At 35.7% G+C, this 19,506-nt stretch overlaps 1 protein-coding gene across 1 annotated transcript in view; it reads left to right on the top strand.

The window, feature by feature from the left end:
• BRD1 (bromodomain containing 1) overlaps nucleotides 1–12,360 on the top strand; it is a 56,379-nt gene extending 44,019 nt beyond the window's left edge. Inside the window, exons 9-13 of the mRNA XM_054399934.1 lie at nucleotides 1,127–1,262; nucleotides 2,536–2,663; nucleotides 7,452–7,561; nucleotides 9,777–9,931; nucleotides 11,959–12,360. Of these exons, the coding sequence (XP_054255909.1) occupies nucleotides 1,127–1,262; nucleotides 2,536–2,663; nucleotides 7,452–7,561; nucleotides 9,777–9,931; nucleotides 11,959–12,142 (713 nt within the window). The 3' untranslated portion in view covers nucleotides 12,143–12,360. The remainder of the gene's footprint in view (nucleotides 1–1,126; nucleotides 1,263–2,535; nucleotides 2,664–7,451; nucleotides 7,562–9,776; nucleotides 9,932–11,958) is intronic.
• Nucleotides 12,361–19,506: the final 7,146 nt, after the last annotated feature.

Raw genomic sequence — 19,506 nt, 5'->3', positions numbered from 1 at the left:
TAAACTGATCTGTGTCTGAATGAATGAAGATCATGATAATGATCTATCATAATCTGATAGTAGGATGGCTGGAACGGATAGTTCTTTCTTGGGTTATGGGAAGTATGCTCATCATATACCTTAATTTAAAACTTTATTGTAAGGAAGTAAGTATGCTCAGAATTGAATTTGTGTTAAAATTTTGTTCTCTTTGCAGTCTAAAGTTTGCAGGAACTGATCGCAGACTAGTACCATTATCTTTAGCCAATTAATTTCTGTCAAAACTCTTGAGCCTGTGTTGATTCTTTTTTTTTTCCTTTTAGTCCTAATTTTCACACACCACATACACACATCCCTGTGGGAAAGGCTTGAGAATGCTGTTTTAAACATCTTCATTTGTCTCTTTAATGAAGTAAGGAAGTAGCTTAATAAGAACTATACTGTTTGTGGATTAGCTCAGGGCAGGATTGATGGCAGCCCATCAAAACAGTAGCTTTTGATATAAAAGCCTTTTTTAAAGCTTTCATTGCGATTATGAAATTGAATGTATAGAGACTTGAGCCAGGGGAAGGATAATCAAAACTAGTAATGCACATATTATTGATTGTTAGTCACAGAAAACAGATATGATAATGTCAGACTGAATTTACTGAAATGGAAGGATGTTCAAGAAGAATGAGGTAGCATCAGGAAGGAATTCCTACCACTCTTCAGTGTTTGAAGAGGATTTTCACTATTTCTTGACTTACGGTTGTAACATTGTATTCACATGAACCTTGTATTGACTTGGCAAGTCTGCCTGGTTTGTAACATTTGTATTTTTTTTCTACTTGGCTTTTGTAGCTGAAAACATTACATATAAAGACCAATTTGATGTTCCATTTGGCATATCCCATATTATAATCTTCATTTTCTTTTTTATATTACCTAAATTTCCATTCTATCTTTAATATCTGGACTACAGGAAGCTCTGATGCTGTGTTTTAAAATGAAATCTTTTATTAATATTCCATGTTCCTTCTTTTTCATCACATCAGAATGCTGGAAGTACAGAAAAGTAATGATACAATGTGTGAATACAAAAAAGTTATTAATGAAAATGGTGTGGTTTCCAGTTTGATGCAGTTTATTTTGTGTTATGCTGTAGGTATGTCAAATGGTTTTGGAGATGGAAGTAAAGAGAGAGCATTAGATGATACTCCAGGAAGAAAAGTTGAACCTCGTCGCCGCTGTGCATCAGAATCTAGTATTTCATCTAGTAATAGTCTCTTGTGCAACTCAAGGTAAAACTGTAAATCTGAAATACAAATTTTAGACTGAATATATCAGGTTTCTATACTTCTGATCCACATTGGAGGATTGCATAAATTTTAGAAATAAGGGTACATTTCCATTTTTTCAATTGTGTGTCAAATCTTTAGACACCTTTCAGTAGTGCCGGTATTCCTTTGTTGGTTTCCTGTTATTGCAGGTCCAGACAGTTACACTTTAAACTTGACTATGCTCCTCTTGTTCTGTATAGATGCACACATGTGTGTGCTAATAGTACCTGGTTTTAATTACCTTACTAATCCTGAACACTAAAATTGGCTGTGTTTATTTTGGAGAGGGGAGAAGCGAAGTAATTTCCAAAGCAGAGTCTTGTGCATGGGGAAGGTAAATTCAGTAACTGTGGAACTGTAGGTTATCAGTCTGTGATTTGGATTACTAGCTAATTACTGTAGTGATGATAGTACCTGTATACCAGCTATTGACCTTCTTTTTGTGAACTCTGTCAAAGGTAGGGTTGTCAGAATGGTCACCTGCCACCACTGATACTTTTTTGTCACCAGTGGTCCACATCTTCCAAAAGCACACTAATGTCTGGGTAAAAGGTAACTGTCTCCAGTCCTGGGCTGTGGGGGAATATGAGAATGAGGCATACAGGTGTATAGGGTAAATGTGTTAGAGAAAAGAAGGTCATGTGTTCAATGTTACTATTAAACTGTTTGAGGATATGGTATTAATGCACCCAGGTCAAGCAAAGAAAATTTACTGTTTTATCTCTTGCAGATGTGATTTATTGAGGATTTGATCTAGAATAATTGCTGTTCAGGTTCTATGATCTCTTAAAGAAAACTCAAGTGTGCAGAGAACAAGTTTCCCATTTTATCTTTAGATGTTCCAGTACCGAAAGATATGAATTTGAAGTGGAAAATGCAAGAGAAAATAATTGTTTCCTATGTAGTGGAACTATTGGAGCAAAGGGAACATGTTTTCCAGTATCCACTGTAACACTGGAGACAAAGCAGGTCCTCTCATTTGTACATGTATAACATGTACTGCAGTTCAGGTGCAGTTGCCTACTGTTTGTCTACGAGGCAATTCTGTGCATGCAAATAACCTGGGCTTTTTGGCTTTTATGTTGTTGTTAGTATTTGTTACATGAAATTTGTTAGAGAGTTCTTCTCCAGTTTTATTATCTACTGATGAATTTTAAATTCCCTTTCAAAGTATTGATCTATAGTGAACAATTATAATTATCAAGTATTGGTTTTAATATTAATATTTTTATAGTTTCAGCCTGCCAAAGTGTGGTAAAGGTAAACCTGCACTTATACGAAGACACACACTCGAAGACCGAAGTGAATTGATATCATGCATTGAAAATGGAAACTATGCCAAAGCAGCAAGAATTGCAGCTGGTAACTATTAATAATTTTGTTCTTAATACTAGTGTATAACTATGATTTTGTCCATTTATTTGACAGATTCTAGCATTCTTATTTTTGATGATGAAATACGTTAAGCATTCTGAAAGTGGTTTCTGGTTTTTTGTCTCTAAAAATTTGAAGAGACAATAATAGTACCTGGTTTTTGGGGTTTTTTTATTATTAATTAGTGATATTTAAGTGGTTAACCTTTTCTAGTATTATAAACAGAATGTGGCCTGAAGTGTTACTTGTGGATTTGTCAGTAGTTTTCTTTGGGCTTTCTGGTTTAGTATTTATTCCTCATATACTGTTCTGCATAAATGTGTTGACAGATGGGTAAGACACATTTGCTTTGATGAAGGAAAAATTTTGGAATTAGAAAGAGGTGGAATTTTCTAGGAATGTAGAGGATAGTATGTTACCCAGTCTTAGGGAAAAACTATGTTCTCTTGATATGGTTTCCACCTATGTCAGTATTTTAATTGTATTGGAAGGTTTAAGCAGGTTTAAGCAGGTCATCTGTTTTGTAAGTAGAACTGTGGTTGTGTAATGAAGTGCTTCCATCAGCCTTAGGCAATCAGCATCTAGCTCTGTCTTCATTTCTGGCTGTAGAACCCCTTATCCTGCATGTTCCTTGTCTAGGACTTTTTCATGTCTTTCTAGTGCTTTTATTGGACTTGGTTATCGTAGTCTGTTCTTTCCTCCCCATATGATCAGTCTTGTTTTTCTTTCTTGCAGCTAATCTGTTTTCAGCTACTGCTTCATTACTCTCAGTTTTAGTATCTTTATCATCTGTATGATAACCTCTTATACAGAACTTACCCTCTTCCATTTGCTTTTCTTCTTTTGTCCTGAGCATTATTTACTGGTATTTTCTTATTTTGTCCTTGTATTTTGCACTTCATTTTGAATTCCAGTACCTGTTTTTTCAGGACTCTCCTTGTCTCCCTTAATTCTGTCTCAGTCTTCAGATACATTCTACGGCTGCCTAAAAGTGGGAGAAATTACATTTAACAGCATTATTTTGTATAATACTGTATATTCTATCCAATTTGAGCTCTCCTGGCTACCTTCTGCACCATGTTACCTCAGCAGATCAAGAAGATGAAATACATAGGAGTAAAGATAAAACTCCTGCTTATATTCTGCACATAACTAGAATTTTACCATGATTTACTTTTATTAGTAAAATCCCAGACTTTACAAAGAAACTTAAAGGGTTGTTCATTCTTGTCAAAATGTCTCAAACAGTTCTGTTTGACATATGATATATGCTTTAGAAACAAACACAGTGCTTACAATTCTGCCATCATTAGGTCCAAGTAGTATCTTGTAAGGCACCCTCTCAGAACCTGTATGTTGTAACATTGCACTTATGGTAGGATGTAGTTTTGGATGTAATCATTGTAATAGAGGCACACTGAAATCATGTTAGTCCAAACATAAACAATGTTACAAGAGTGCTATTGAAATCACAAAGCCAGGTGTGCAAACATGCTGTTTTCTGTGCAGGTATTGCTGCCACGTTCAGCATTTTTGACTTGTGAGACAAGTGTGCTTTAGAATCAAGTCCAGTCAGTATCCTGGGCAAGTTAAGACAATTACGGTGAAGTATGTTCTGTACTTAAATATGAAGATTATATTGAGATTTAGATACAGAGGATGAATTAAAATTTCAAAAATTACTCAGTCTAAACTTTTGGGCCTTAGACTCGAAGGCTTTATAGGGTTTTCTTGGTATTCAGATAGAATTATCTGTATGTCATAGCTTGTCCTTGGTGTGCAAGAACACTAGAATAAGCATGCTATGAGTGGTTTTCATAGCTGCTATATGCAGAGATACACTGAGGTTTATAGGTCTTGGATTTCTTTATAGGGTTAGGAAGTTCCTGTGCTGAAGTGGCAATCTGTTCTTCTGCCCATCCCTTCTGAACCCTGCCCAGTCCTTTTGCCTGGCTATTCCTTGTCTCCCTCTATTCAGCATTCTTATCTAGCTCTCCTGTTCCTAAGCTTTCGCACACTTCTGTCCCCATCTTTGTCCAGCCAGTTGATCCACCTTCTGGTCAGATTTTACTTTTTGCCCCTTCAGTAAATCTTAGTGGCAGTATCTTTTCCAGTGGTGTCTGTGTTCTGTGTTTCTGTCCAGTCACATCAGACCGGTGAGAAAGAGTAAGCAGCGGGCAGGCTGTAGGGGGCGCGTTTTGCTGCACTTGACTCAAATGGCTTTCTCCTCTTCACAGTGTTAATTTTAACAGGTAACGTTGACAGCAGAAAATACTTTGTCAAAGGAAGGTCTCAGCTTATTATATGTGCTAAAGAATGATCTGTATATGCTGCAGATACCACAACTACCTCTTAGGTGGCAGTAGTTTTGAAGCTTAAAAATGCCCAGCTTTGGTGGATTTATCTAGAAATTTAGCTGTTAAAATAAAATTTACATCTGTGTAAAAAAAAAAGAGAAAAGAAAAGAAACCACCGTGCACTACTAATTTGGACATCTTTCAGTAAAATAGATTTTCCTGTCTGTGTTTGAATTTTCTGATTTAAAATAAAATTGGCCTATGGAGAGTTTACATACCTTGCTGAAAGCTATGCAGATACTGGGTTTGAAGTTCTTAGCTCTGTTTTTGAAGACAGCAGTGCCTAAAAGTTTTGAGATTTACATCACTGATGTAATGGATGTTTTGATCAACAGAAAATTAAGTGCAGCAGAAAAATGAAACATTTGCTCTTTTTTTTTTGTTTGTGATATTTCAGTACTGTTGATTTTCAGCTGCTGGGAGTACTGTTGTTTAAAATCTTCAGGTATATGTTGTTGTTACTGCTGACTTAAATTTGTCTTATAGCTTGAGGAAATAGATGAGGGTTTATGTTGTAAATGAAAGCTAGAAACCATATGTGCTAGTGTAGTAACTCCCTTTCACCATGCAGAATAAACTGACTACCAAAAATCTAAGACTCTACTATCTATACCTCTTAGAAGTCTCTGAAGGAATCTGGCTGAATGCATGTTCTCAGATTGTGTATGACCTTCTAGTCAGCATTAAAACACAGTTTTCTTTGTTTCATATCAGCTCTGCAGCTGAGAATAACGTAGGTTTCTTTTCAATATTGTTATCTATCCTGAAGAGAACTTGTACCATTTTTATGTACCATATATTATATTTCAGAATAGCTGGTGTGAGGGATATGTTAATTTAAACCTTCATGACTCTTAACTGGTGTATCTTAACCTACTGGTATTAGCAGAGCAGAGACATGAATAAGTTGCCTAATTTTTTTTTTCTGTTGTGTTTTAACAATTGCTTTTTTTCTTCTGAGATACTACCAAAATTCTTCTGGATTTTACATATCTTTCCATAATGCCCCGTATTTTTTATGTTCAGCTGCACTCTTAGAAGTATTCTGTGTTTGTAAATCTGAAAAACATGATCATGACTTCAGTTTTGGGAGAGGTAATTCTACGCTGTTCTTGGAGAGAGAGGAACAAATAAACTAGTAAATAGATTTAGTAACTTTTTTTCCAAGTTTATGTAGTTCAGTAAGAAATAGTGTAAATAAGGCAAATTATTTTTGCAGTTTTCTATAATGGAATCCACTAATTAAAGATCTCCTCTGTAAAGCCTGTGGGGATTTAATGGCAAAGATCTAGGTTTCCTTTAGGAGACTCGTTCGAGATCTTAAAGACACTGGACATTTTCTAACTTCAAGAACATGTAATGTCTTCACTGTGCTGTGATGGCAAGTTGTTACAAACTACTGCATTGTGGTAACTGACATTACATAGTTGTGAATCTCTAAAGTTAGGCTGTCCAGTGAAGTATTTTATTGAAACATTGATGCCGTTATAGATTGAAAATAAATTATTTAATTAATTAGGCTGAAATTTGACCTAAACTATTTTGTGGATAATGACCTCTTCTTTTGTTTGGTTACCTTAAACACTTTTTTCTTGCTCTTTCTACTCTTACAAGGTTTGAAACTGTGGTGTTTCCAGGACTTTCTTTGTGATATTGAGATAAAATATATATCCACATGCCACATTCTGTTATCAATAAGCATTGCTGATTTAAAGAGAGAGCACATGGGAAAGAATTGAGGAATAAATTATTTTTTGGCAAGTGGAGTGCTCCTTCTGTCAAGTATTGCCTTACTGCTAAAAAGAAGTCCAGTGGCAACCTCTGAACTGTGTTTTGGCACCATGTTTCCCACAGCTTGTGAACTTTCATTATCTTTTTCCTATTTTTTTCTACCCCTAGTTCCATCTTGAAGGGCTAAGTCATGGTCTTCTGCCTGGTTTCTTGGCTATATATGTCTAAGGGGCCAGTTGTGATTCTGACTGAAAGGCTTAAACGTGTCTCATGCTTCAATCCAGGGTGAGCAGCAGAAGAAAACTGAAGATTTGGGTAGAAGCAAGCAGTAACAAACTCTGTTTTCCATTACCATTGCAGCTATTTTCTTGAAGCCTGTTGGTCTTTTTGAGCTTTGGTGCAGGAAATAGTTGGGCAAAGAGGGCTGATTATAAATAAAAATAAAATGCAGATTAGAACTTAATACATAAGAATAGAAGAGTATACCAGACAATCAACTCTAAGGCATGAGATGTTAATCCTGGTACAGATATCCAACACTGTGGAAACATATCACGCAACTTGCATCTTCAGAACCATTATTTGGATTCTAATGATCATGAGATACTGATGAGGAAACAAAGAACTGCAGAAGATTTGTCTGAAGTTTTATTTAACATTTTAATTTTATATTATTATTTGTTCTTAGAAGTTGGGCATAGCAGTATGTGGATTTCAACTGACGCTGCAACATCTGTTCTGGAGCCTCTAAAAGTAGTATGGGCCAAATGCAGTGGATATCCCTCATACCCAGCTCTGGTAAGTACACAGCTTGCCATCAGTACACTAGTGATACTGTTTCTGGTCTGGTAGTACTAGTGTGTGAACTTAGGATAATAGATAAATTCTCACTCAAATTGAATAAAGGTGGATTGTTCTATCCTCTTTACCATGCATCCAGTTTGTAAAAGAATTGCAGTATCAGATGTTGAGTCAGTAACCCTTTACTACCTTACTCATCTTTTGGGACGTGCAATACCTGTTGTGGTTTAACCCCAGCTGGCAGCTGAGCTCCACACAGCTCCTCACTCACTCCCAGTGGGATGGGGAAGAGAATCAAAAGTGTAATCATGGTTGGGTTAAAGACAGTTTAACAGGTAAGGCAAAAGCCATGCACACAAGCAAAGCAACACATGGAATTTATTCACTGCTTCCCTCGACGAGCACATGTTCAGCCATCTTCAAGAAAACAGGACTCCATCAAGCGTAATCGTTACTCAGGATGACAAACACCATTGCTCCAAATGTCCTCCTCCTTTCTTCTTCACCCAGCTTTATATTGCTCATCATGACATCATATGATGTGAAATATCACTTTGATTGGTTTGGGTCAGCTGTGTCCACTCCCAACTTCATATGCACCTCTATCCCGTTCAGTGGTGGGGTGGGATGAAAAGCAGAAGTGTCCTTGACTCTCTGTGAGCACTGCTCAGCAATAACATAAACATCCCTATATTGTCAACACTGTTTTCAGTACAAGTCCAAAACATAGCCTCATACTAGGTACTGTGAAGAAAATTAACTGTGTCACTGCCAGAACCAGCACACCCATCTCAGTCGTATTTCTTTCTGCAATATATATTATTCTTTAAAGAATGGACTGAATAAGCATTTGATAGGCATTTTTAAATGTTGGAATAGTATTTTCCCCTGCAAAATGAGTAGAAAAGTACTCTGATTTGTTGAAGTTCATTAAAGACACAAAAAACTTGGTAGAGTCAGAATAAACTGAATTACTATATCCAGTTGTGAATGATGTTCTGGAAACTTATAAGCTGTTTTGCCCAGGTTATTTTAGGAGAAATGCACTTCTACTTCAAGCTTTCAGATAAAATATTGTTGATAAAGTGTTCAGCTTCAGGCGTTTTGGGTTATAGAAACAGTTCATGCTCTAGGGCTTAGTTTATAGTAATAGACTGGACAATCATGACTTCTAATATATGTATGCTGAGGACATCAGGAAATACATAGAGTCAAGTTAAACTTGTGGAGATGAGATTCAGAGCACTTGAGTTAAAGTGCCCTCAGTGCTCAAACACTCTTGGGTTAAGAGAATAACATTCTTGTGATTTCTAAAATCTCTGTACAGTGTTGGTTTGCTTTTGATTTATTTCGCATAATTAGTTTACTGTGGTTTAAGATCAGTGCCAGTGTGGATGCTAGAAAAGCAGCAGGAGCATCTGTAGGGTAGAAGATAGGTGAAACAGGCATGAAGTAGCATGAACCTTCTTTGGTCAAAGATGAGCACTTGATAATGCAATAATCCACCTGCAGAGGAGTTTTTTGCATCAGCCTGAGTAGTTTACAGTTAGCAGAGTCTTTCCCCCTCCCCTAAATTTTGTTTAGGGAGAATTTGTGGCTGCTAACTGCATGTTTTGCTGAAAACTGAGTGATTAAATTGGATATGCAAGATACTTGAAAGTTAATTCTGACTGCTGTTTTGTGGGGGGGGTTGTTTATGTTTTGGTCTGCTTTTCTGTTCTTGTGGTGTATTTCATTTTTTTTCTTTTGTAGAGGGTTTTTGTTCCAAATGCTGTGTGTGGGGCTTGTATTTTGCAGAAATAAATATTTATGCATTAGCCTTGGTTGTGTCTTTAAAGTATCTGATACTCAGCTCTCATCACTTGAGGCCAGTTACGGCTTTCAAAAATCCTGGTTCAACTTTCTCATTGTGAAACCTGCTTGTAGGTCTGCGAAGTTATATGAAGTGAAATTCAGATGAAACATTAAGAAGTGATGCCAGTGAAAAATGTTCTAGAGATTTATTTTTCGGTTAAATCTGCCACCTTGCCTCCACAATGTCCTTTCAGCTTATGTCAAGAAGTTATGTAAATGTGTAACACAAAACCAATTTATAGGCAGTGGCTGTTTAGTTTGTGATTTTTTTTTCCCATCAACCAGCACAGTAATACCATCTTAAAATAAATTATGTAGTTTTAAAAATTAGTAACTGTCCTTTTCTTCTCCTTTATAGATTATTGATCCTAAGATGCCTCGTGTTGCTGGCCATCACAATGGTGTTACTATACCAGTACCACCTCTGGATGTGCTGAAAATCGGAGAACAAATGCAGACCAAATCAGATGAGAAGCTGTTCTTAGTACTGTTTTTTGACAACAAAAGAAGTTGGTATGTTATTGAAATGTATTGCTTGCTGCAGTGACTTAAAATTTTAAAACCCTGTACCTTTAATCTAAAATATTATTAAAACATTATCGTTCCATGGTTATCTTTCCTATGGAAAAGACATAGCATCACTGAAAGATTATTTTCTTCCAAGCAGACCATAAAAAGGTATAAGTTAATTGGCAAGACGGTTTCATTTATTGACGTGGTAAAATTAATTCTTTGGCTAAACAGATAGAAGTTTTTCTTCTGCCTCTTTTTCTTCCTTTCATGAAATTACACATTTCTTTCCCGTGTTCTTCTTAATGTCTCTTCTCTCCAGGTTTCAACACAGATCAGGACAGTTTTAGATCTTTTTATATCTGAATTTAACTCTTGAATTTGCCTACCCTTTCAGATTTTTTGGTTTTGTTTTTTGCTTTAGCTGATTATATGTATGTCTAGAAACGCTGCCGTTCTCCTTATCATCTCTGTCCCAATACGCTAGCACCTAAATAACTTCTTGCTTGAATTTTAGAACTGATGTTTGCTTTTCTGTCCCCATGGATGCTTTGGCGTAATTAATTGATACTTCTTTATGATACTCTTTGTTCAGTTGTGCAGCATTCCATGAGAATTGCATTCTTCTGCCTTTGCTCATGTTTAAGTTGGATGTTAGGAAATATTTCTTGAGCTGCTGGCAAACTATTCTAATTTGACACTGTATGCAGATGGTCCTAAATCCAGCAAATACTATGCAAATCCATCTCTAATAGATACTGTGCAGAGATGACAGGAAAAGCTAAATACCTTTCCTGCCCCCTTCCCCCTCCTCTCTCTCACAACTTTGTTTTTGGTAGTAGTTCTTTTATCCTGATTACTGTGGCCATTTTGCGCTCCTCACTCCTAACTCACTTTTATCGCTTAGCCCTAAACCCACGTGTATGATTTTCATTCATTTGCAGGTCTACGATACCAGCTTCTGTTACCTATGATTAACTTTTCAAACAGTCATATTTGTTTCTTCTCCTTCACCACTTGCATCTGGAGGACCAACAAGCTTTCTGTTAAAAATGCTTTCTTAAAACTTCCCTCCGATCTGTATAAAAACAATAATGATTAGCCTGCTGCTGCTTATTGTGCTGATGTTACTATTCTTTACTCTTCTGCCTGTATCCTTGTGCTGAGTCTGTGGCTTCTATCACACTTCACTGTCTGGTGTGCATTTGGTTCAGCTCCAAGTGGACTCCCTGACCAAAGTTTTCAAACAGAAGAATGGCTCCTGCCATTTGCAGGGTTGGGATTGCAGATTATAGTAACGTATTTTAATAGATATTCCTTAAATTTATGTATTTTTTGTTTTCCTTAAGTATAACTTAAGAAAACAGGATTAGGATAAACATTTGTGGAAATGAAATAAATTTACTTTATTTTAACTAAATTATTAGAATGATTTTTGTTTATCTAAAACAATGGGGTGTAGAGCATTTTTTGTTATTGCTTCTCTATGCCCAGCAATAAATAATGTTTATGAAACTTAAAATGCAGAATTACTCTGAATACTGAGTTAGTGGGATTTCATACTGTGGAGTAAAAACATACTAAGCAGAATTTCTTTTACAATTTAGCCTTCCCTCTGAAGAACAAATTTATATATCTTAAATGTAGGGCAAAAATTAATCATCTGCAAACTCTTTTTAATAGTGGAAGAGCGAAGAGAAACTGTCAAGAATCTTAAGCCACATTCATTGTTACTTGCCTATTCTTAAACTAAACTGCATCAGTATTTCTTGCTAATTTTTTTTCAGTTGATACTTATTAAATAATTATTGAATTATAATGTTTTCTTTGTTGTATGGAATAGGCTTTCTTAATATTTCTTGGTTTTAAAGTGTTTAAGGCAAGTACCATCTTGAAAAGAATTTTATCACTTTATTTCAGATTATAAAGCTCATCTGCTACATGAGGAAAAAAAAAGTCAACCCTGACATTTCTGGAAAATTTTGTATTTTATTCTATATTTAACATAGTTATTTTACCTTTTCTTACAGGCAATGGCTTCCCAAATCCAAAATGGTTCCCCTTGGGATAGATGAAACCATAGACAAGTTAAAAATGATGGAAGGCCGTAACTCAAGCATACGAAAAGCAGTAAGAATTGCTTTTGATCGTGCTATGAATCATCTGAGTCGAGTCCATGGAGAACCAGTCAGTGACTTCAGTGATATTGACTAACAGAGATTCTACCAAGGCATGAAAAATAAATACCACACAAACTCAAACTTTACTAATGAACCTCTTTGTCTAAAGAATGTATTGAAGATACAACCCGTTAATTGTTGATTCAGTGGCTGAGTTCTGCAAACTTGAAATAGTTGAGCAATTCTTCTAACTCACCATTGCCATACTGGTTATTGATTTTATTGTGTTGTAGCTTGGAGGATTTTCCACTAAACCTGTTAAAATGTCTTGTTCATAGTGTTCATAATTGTACATAAATGTATATTCAACACTTAACTTATTCTGATTTTAGAAGTAGTTCTTTAATTCCTTTTATAATTTTGCTGGGGAGGGACTTGTTTTTTATTTCCATTCTTTTTACTTTTTCTTTTTTTTTTTTTTCTTCTATCTGAGGTTAAGTTACCTAAGCACCTTGTTCCAGCTGAAGGTGTTTAGTGGATCTTTAAAGCTTAATATCAAAATGGCATCAAATATATGTTTGCCTAAATCATATACAATATGGTGCTGCTTGTATCATTTCTTCCTTGGTCTGTAGCTTCTGAAAAAGACTTCTGAATGTTTGTGTAAATCATTGCTCTTTGCACAAAGTACCACATATTTAAGATTGATGTAAATTTACAATTACAAATATGTATTTTAAGAAAGGAAGTTGAATTATTTTGGAGGGTACTTTGTGAGAAAGACATCAAGAAAAAAATATACTATGTACATCACTTGCAAATCACCAAAAACACTCCATTGTTGCCCAAAATAACTTAAGATTGTTTTTGTTTTAAACAAACCTGGCTTAAAGCCTGCAAGCACATTATTTCTTTCAAAACCATATCTCATTTATCTCCCATTGATTAATTTTGTTGATATGTGTGCCTCCCTGTGTTTTATTTATTGTAGAAAATGTATTAATTTGCTTTATAATGAAAAATAAAATTGACAAATATATTGATATGCATTTTTATACAGGCACATGAGAAGACAACTTGCTTTGGGAGAAAAATGTATTGGAAATTGTATAAAATAACTTGATGGTTTGTGTGTAATTTGTTTTTTTTGTAACTTGTAATCTTTTGTTTCCAATGAGGGGATTTATGTAACTTTTAATTTAGAACACTTTGGTAGCAATAGAAACTTTGGATACATTTTTGTATGGTACATGTGATGTATATAGAATTAGTACTTTATTTTTATTTTTAAGAAGTAAAGCATTATGTTTGGGCAGGGGGAAGAAGGAGGGTGGGTTTCCAGAACTGCATTTTTATATTAAAAGGAAAAAAAATAAAGTCAAGATATTGATTGTTGTAGCTACTTTATTCCTACCTTCACTGAGATACTGAATTTGTAACAATGAAAATAGCAAGGTATGTTTGCAATGTGATTTATAATGACTCCATTATTTATAAATGCACTGTGTTTGAACTCTTTTGCAGTGATATCTTAAATACTGTACCAAGTTATATAATATGAAACACCAAATAATGCATATGAATGCACGAAGTATTTATGCCCAGCTTTTTTATAAAGGATTAGCAAGTACAGCAAAACCAATACTTTTTAATTTTTTTTTAACTTCATTGAATAGCATACTTCATTGTTAAACCTGCTTGAATCTTTATTTTAAAGGGACAATTACTTTTTAAATAGTTTTTAATGTTTTTATTCTCTATTGTTTGTAATACCCCCTTAGAAGCTTGAAATAAAATTTCTTTCTCAACTGTTAATTTTGTCCTGAATTTAGCCCCTGAGATCTTGCTGTTAGTGCCCATTTTCTTACTCCACAACTGAGCTGTTACAGAGATGTTAGTTCAAGAACCTGACTTTTCTTGCTCTGGCATGCAGCATCATCCTTAACGAGCCCTCTGCATTGTAGTTGTTCTGGTTAGCTACACTAGCTGAGCCCAGTTGCTGATCATGGATACTAATAATTAGATGAGTTGGATAGATTTTACAACTGATCGAGCAAGTAGTTTTCTCAGTCTTGACAATAAACACAGCTTTACAGGGAGTAGAGGTGGCAAGTATGCTGTAAGGACCCTCACTGAGGTGTGCTGCTGTGATGGCAGCCACATCAGATAGAAAAAAACAAAATTAAAATTTCGTTGTTTGTCTTAAAGAGAACTTCTGTGTAATGACTTTGCAGATCTGCCATATAACCATGCTCATCTTCGAATGGAATGGAGCTTAATTTGTCCAATATTGAGACAGTAGCACCACTTGCTGTATTAGGACTGCCTATTTGGAGTCTTCAAAAAAGACCATCCTGCATCAGATTTTATTTCAGACTTGTTCTGTCAAACATACTTGAATTTGGTATGTATGGAAGTGGATAATTATTAATGGCCACTCCTGGTAATGAAAGAAAATGGTGGGTTTTTTTTTTCATCTTTGAGCCCTTGGAAAGCTGAAATTGCAGTTACAACAGGAATTTGAAGATTGTGATTTAGTTCTTCTGTGGTAAGGGTTTTGATAAATCTCAGTTGAAGTATACACACAGTTGCAAAATTATTCATTAGAAGGCTTCCAAAAGTAGTAGAGGAAAAAGGGGAAAAAAGTTTATTTTTTGAATACAAAAGCAGAGCATTATATTCATTATAACAAATTGTTTAATCACAACTTCAGTGAAAGCCTTAGTTTGAATTTTGCTCAGACTTCCAAGTTTCTGGCCTTTGTTTTTAGAGATGGCAAACCGTACTGCGTATTTTGATGAAAATGGAAGGAAAGACTATGTTGTTTTCTTCCTACATATGTGATGGAAACTGTCCCAGGAATTCCTCACAGATAGTGTCTCAGAAGTTGCAGCAGTGGCTACAGTTTTTACCATACTCTCTTATGCTGAAGTCGTGTATCATTTAGTGGCTCTTCAGATTGGATTCAAGTCTAAAATAATTTGAGTGTGACTTGTGTATTTTTACATACAGATTTCAAACCTATTTAGAAAAGAAGTCTGAGCTCCAAAGCTACTTTGTTTCCAAATTCTAGGGCCTAATCAGTTAGTCAGATGAGTATGTCCATATCAGAATTTGTTTCACTGTATAAGCTAGTATTATAGTAGAAAAAGAAAAAAGGAACACTGTGTTATATCTTACCAATTTCTTAGGAGATTTACAGCAGTAAATACAGGGTGTAGGTTTTCATGTTCTAAATATTTAGGGGGGAAATGTGGATAGAGAATCTTTTTAAAAAACACCTGTTCTCAAACTGATTTTATGTGCATTGATTGTGATTTTGTCTGTCTTACACTAGAGGGAGCAATAAACACAGACCATCAACATTCACACAATAAATACATAGTATTTTCCTTTCAAAGTGCTGCTATTAAAACTTTTTGCTGATAAAGAGTCTTTTCTGCTTCTAGTATTTGTAGTCCATCAGAATTAGCTTCCTTTGATGATGGGCAATTTTGGGAATATATATTTTTAACCACAGCAAGTATGTAAAGCAGATGGATTTTCTGTCTCTTACTTTGTGTCTAATTGCTAGTGACAGGTGAGTTACGTTTTGCAGTTTTATTTAGCCAATGTTTTTCTTTTCACAGATGTACTTCAATAGATGTTTTCTACTGTCTCAGAAAGGAACTCTGAGCTGCTTGCTGCTAGCAAGGCAGTATAAGTGAAACACATCAACAACAACAAAAGTATTCAAGTTTGGAGGTGATGATGTGAGATAATTGCTGTGTCCTAAAGTCTGGCACAGGAAGGTCTTGAGGATATGCACAGGGGATTAAATAAATAGTTCTAATACAGAGTGGTGTGAGTAAGGTTGTTACCTGTTTCATGAAAGTACTGGATTTTGTGGTGGTGGTTGGGTGTTTTGGGTTTCAGGGGGGGCAAGGGTACTGTTGCCCTGTAAGTCTAACACAAGTACATCAGTGAAAAGTAAATGGTACATTCACTGTCCACATTCTACTTAACACGTTTTGGGTTAGCGTGTTTACATTTTGGTATAATATTCAATTGTTAATGACTTACCTATTTTATCAGTTCTTCTTTGGAAGATTTATTTCTTCTGAAACATCGCTTCTGAGGTAGAGAAAGAGTACATTTGAGTTAATGAAAGTTTAAAAATACTCTTGGAATAGCAGGAAACTGATAAATAAGCTTTTAAAAAACTTTTTTGGGAAATGGCATTTGATGGGAGGGAGCTGTAAATTTGGTTTTGTCTACCTATTAACTTCCATTGCCTGTGCACAGAAATGGCTGTCAAGTCTCTGCTGGTCAGGGAGGAAGATGCAAGATCTCAGCAGCTGTACTTGAAAGTTACTCAAGATCCCTTTATCTTTGTCTCCACTGTGTTAAAAATCTAACATGACAGTGACTGCAGTCACCCTGTTTTTTCTGCTAATACTGTATGTTGAGTCAGCATAAGGAATGGTTTTATATGTTGTTTGTTTGTTTTAATGTATTTAATTACTTTTTAAAAATCAGTTCCAGTGATATCAGATATCTTGGGAAACAGTCCTCCGGTCAAATTGATGCAGTGCTGTATTGGTACTAAAATACAGTACTTGTCAGCAGGTGTTTCCAGATGAGAAAAATAGGGGAGTTGGATGCACTGTAGACTACTTTAGAAAATAGTCCTAACATTCTTCTTAAGCATTCTAAAACCTTAGTCAACTGGCAAATTAATTTGTATCAGAATAGGTTTCTCATAATCTCCTAAGGATAATGTTATATTTCATAGCTTTAGTTTATTAATAGGGTTGGATTCAATGATCTTCAGAGGTCACATCCATCCCCTACCATTCTATGATTCTATGTCAGACAATACTATTGAGCCTTCACCTCTTTTCAGTTTATATACCACCAGACACACTTTTTTGCATTCTTCTGCTATTAAATTTACAAATGCTTATAACTGCTTCTTAGTTTACTTCACTCACTGTGAGAAGTGAGGAGTGTAAAGTAAGAAGGGTAAGTTTGAAGCACCTAAGTATGTATACCGAAAATGTTGCAATTTTGGCCTTTGGAAAGGGTAGAGCTGACAGTAAAAGATTTCCTAGATACTGCATATTACTTCGAACCAGATTAGTCCTGTTTCTTGGAGCTAGGGTTGTTAACTTGTGAGGATTTTGGGTATAACTGGAGGATTGTGTCAAACTGCTAAAAACATGGTAGGTGCTTGTGATGTCACATAATCACAGAATGGCCAAAGTTGGCAAGGGCCTCTGGAAATTACCTAATCCATTCTTGTGCCTAAGCAGGGCCACCTAGAGCAAATTTCCCAGGACTGTGGCCAGACAGCTTTTGAATATTTCCAAAAATGGAGACCCCACAGTCTCCCTGAGCAACCTGTGCCAGTGCTCAGTCACCCTCACAGAGCAAAACTGTTTCTAGGTGTTTGAGGAGAACCTCCTATATTTCAGTTTGTTCCCACTGCCTTTGGTCCTATTGCTAGGTGCCACTAAAAAGAGCCTGTCTCTACATCCTCCCTTCAGGTATTCATATACACTGATAAGGTTGCCCTGAGCAATTTTTAATCCAGATTGAACAATCCTAGCTCTCAGTATTTCCTCAAAAGAGAATTGCTCCAGTCCCTTCATCATCTTTCTGGCCCTTTACTGAACTGTCTCCAGTACTGTCCGTATCTTCTGTACTAGGGAGCGAGGAACTGGACACAGAACTCCAGGTGTGGCCTCACCAGCACTGAGTTGAGGGAAGGGATCACCTCCCTCAGCCTGCTGGCAACATTTTGTTTATTGCAGCTCAGGATACCATTAACCTTCTTCCTGAAGATTGTCTGCTTTTTCAGTGTGCAGAGTTCACAAAGGTTTTCTAACGGTTCAAATCAACAGGCACCTTGGGTAGAGTTGGAAGTGGAGAAGAAACCAATTATGTCTTTTTCCTGAGGACTCAAATTTAAGTTCTGCTTCTGAAGCTTTTCTCTTTAGCACATTTGTATGTGTTATTTTAAAACAAAAATAATTCAGACATAATATAATTTTACGTTGTAGAAAAATAATCAGCTTTATTTACAAATTTTTCTTTTATAATATTTCTGCTATTTAATGCTGCAATCAAACACTATTCTTCTTCAGCTAGTTCTCTTTCATTGAAAATCAGTATTATAACACCAAACCAATACATGTTAGGAAGCATGATAATGGAAAAAATCATTAGATGCTACACAGGAGTACAGGTCCTGGGGTTTGGACATCACAAATCAAGATGGTCTGTGCAGCACTGTTTCCCCTTTGTGATTCATGCAGTGCATTAACCTATGGGCAAAGAAAGAAAGAAATCTTTCAACAATGGATTTGACATGTGACCATTGAACCGGTAGGCTAGAGGCAAATAGGCATTGAAATGTAACTGGGCAAAGCAACAAAAATGTAGCTGAACAGTTTTGTGACAGGAACTATGTGACTCCATTGTTTGAAGTAGGTGATTGTCCTTGTTGGACCAGAAGGTCTCTTCAACACTGTGGTGCTACTTCCTAATTGTTAAGCTGTCTCATGGCAGGTAAATATGACTTGGTTTTGGCTCTTTAGCTAGTTTTTATAAATCTAATTCTACTCTAAATTATTCTCCCTCCCTCCCCCTCCAGTTCATATTTTAAAATAAAGCCAGAAAAATTCGTCAGAATTAATGGTTCCCAATATGAGAGAAGCAAACATGCTGGAATTTTTTATCTCCTTTATGTTTATTTACACTCACATTCTGTTTATTATTTACTTCATAATATTTTGCATTCTTCTGAGGGTTGTCATGGTAGTATTTATACAAGGCATATCATTAAGAAATATAAAAGCTTCAATGAATTTTAAGTACAGTATTGGTTTATGTGTTCTCGGTTTTTGGGTTCAGGTTTTTTTGTGTGTGTTTCTCAGACGATCTTCTGAAAGTAAGTAAAAATTTTTCTCATCAAAATAAACAGTAGAAAACTGCTGGCAGTTAGAAATGTTACTGAATTATTTGATTTTTCAGATCCTGTCAACCTGAAAAGACGTAAAAGGCAAGTAAAACTGAATTTGACAAACAACATTAAAACAGTTACTGTAAAAACTCCTAATTTCTAGGCAAGGGAAAGGAGGCTGCATAGAAAATGAGGGCAGACTTCTCAATTTAGAGTCAGAATTTTAAAAAATAAGGTCAAAGACAATAGCAGCACCAAACAGTTGCATGACACCTCCTCAAGAGCCTTGTATGCCAGAGACCCTGCTCATGCTGCTGTCTTATTACTGCAATTGCTTAAAGTGTCTATCAAATCTCCCATGCATCACATAAGCTACTTTCATAAAAATAAACTCTAAGTATTTTAACACCTCAGCAATAAAAAGTTTTGCCTTTCAAAACTCTGGTCTTTTTTCATATATAACTTCCAGTATTTTCGTTAATCTTAGTTAGCGTGACACTATCTCCTATGTC

Source organism: Indicator indicator, chromosome 3 (genome assembly GCF_027791375.1).
Source record: "Indicator indicator isolate 239-I01 chromosome 3, UM_Iind_1.1, whole genome shotgun sequence".
In the NCBI taxonomy this organism is placed as follows: Eukaryota; Metazoa; Chordata; class Aves; order Piciformes; family Indicatoridae; genus Indicator; species Indicator indicator.
This window is presented reverse-complemented; position numbering and strand designations above follow the sequence as displayed.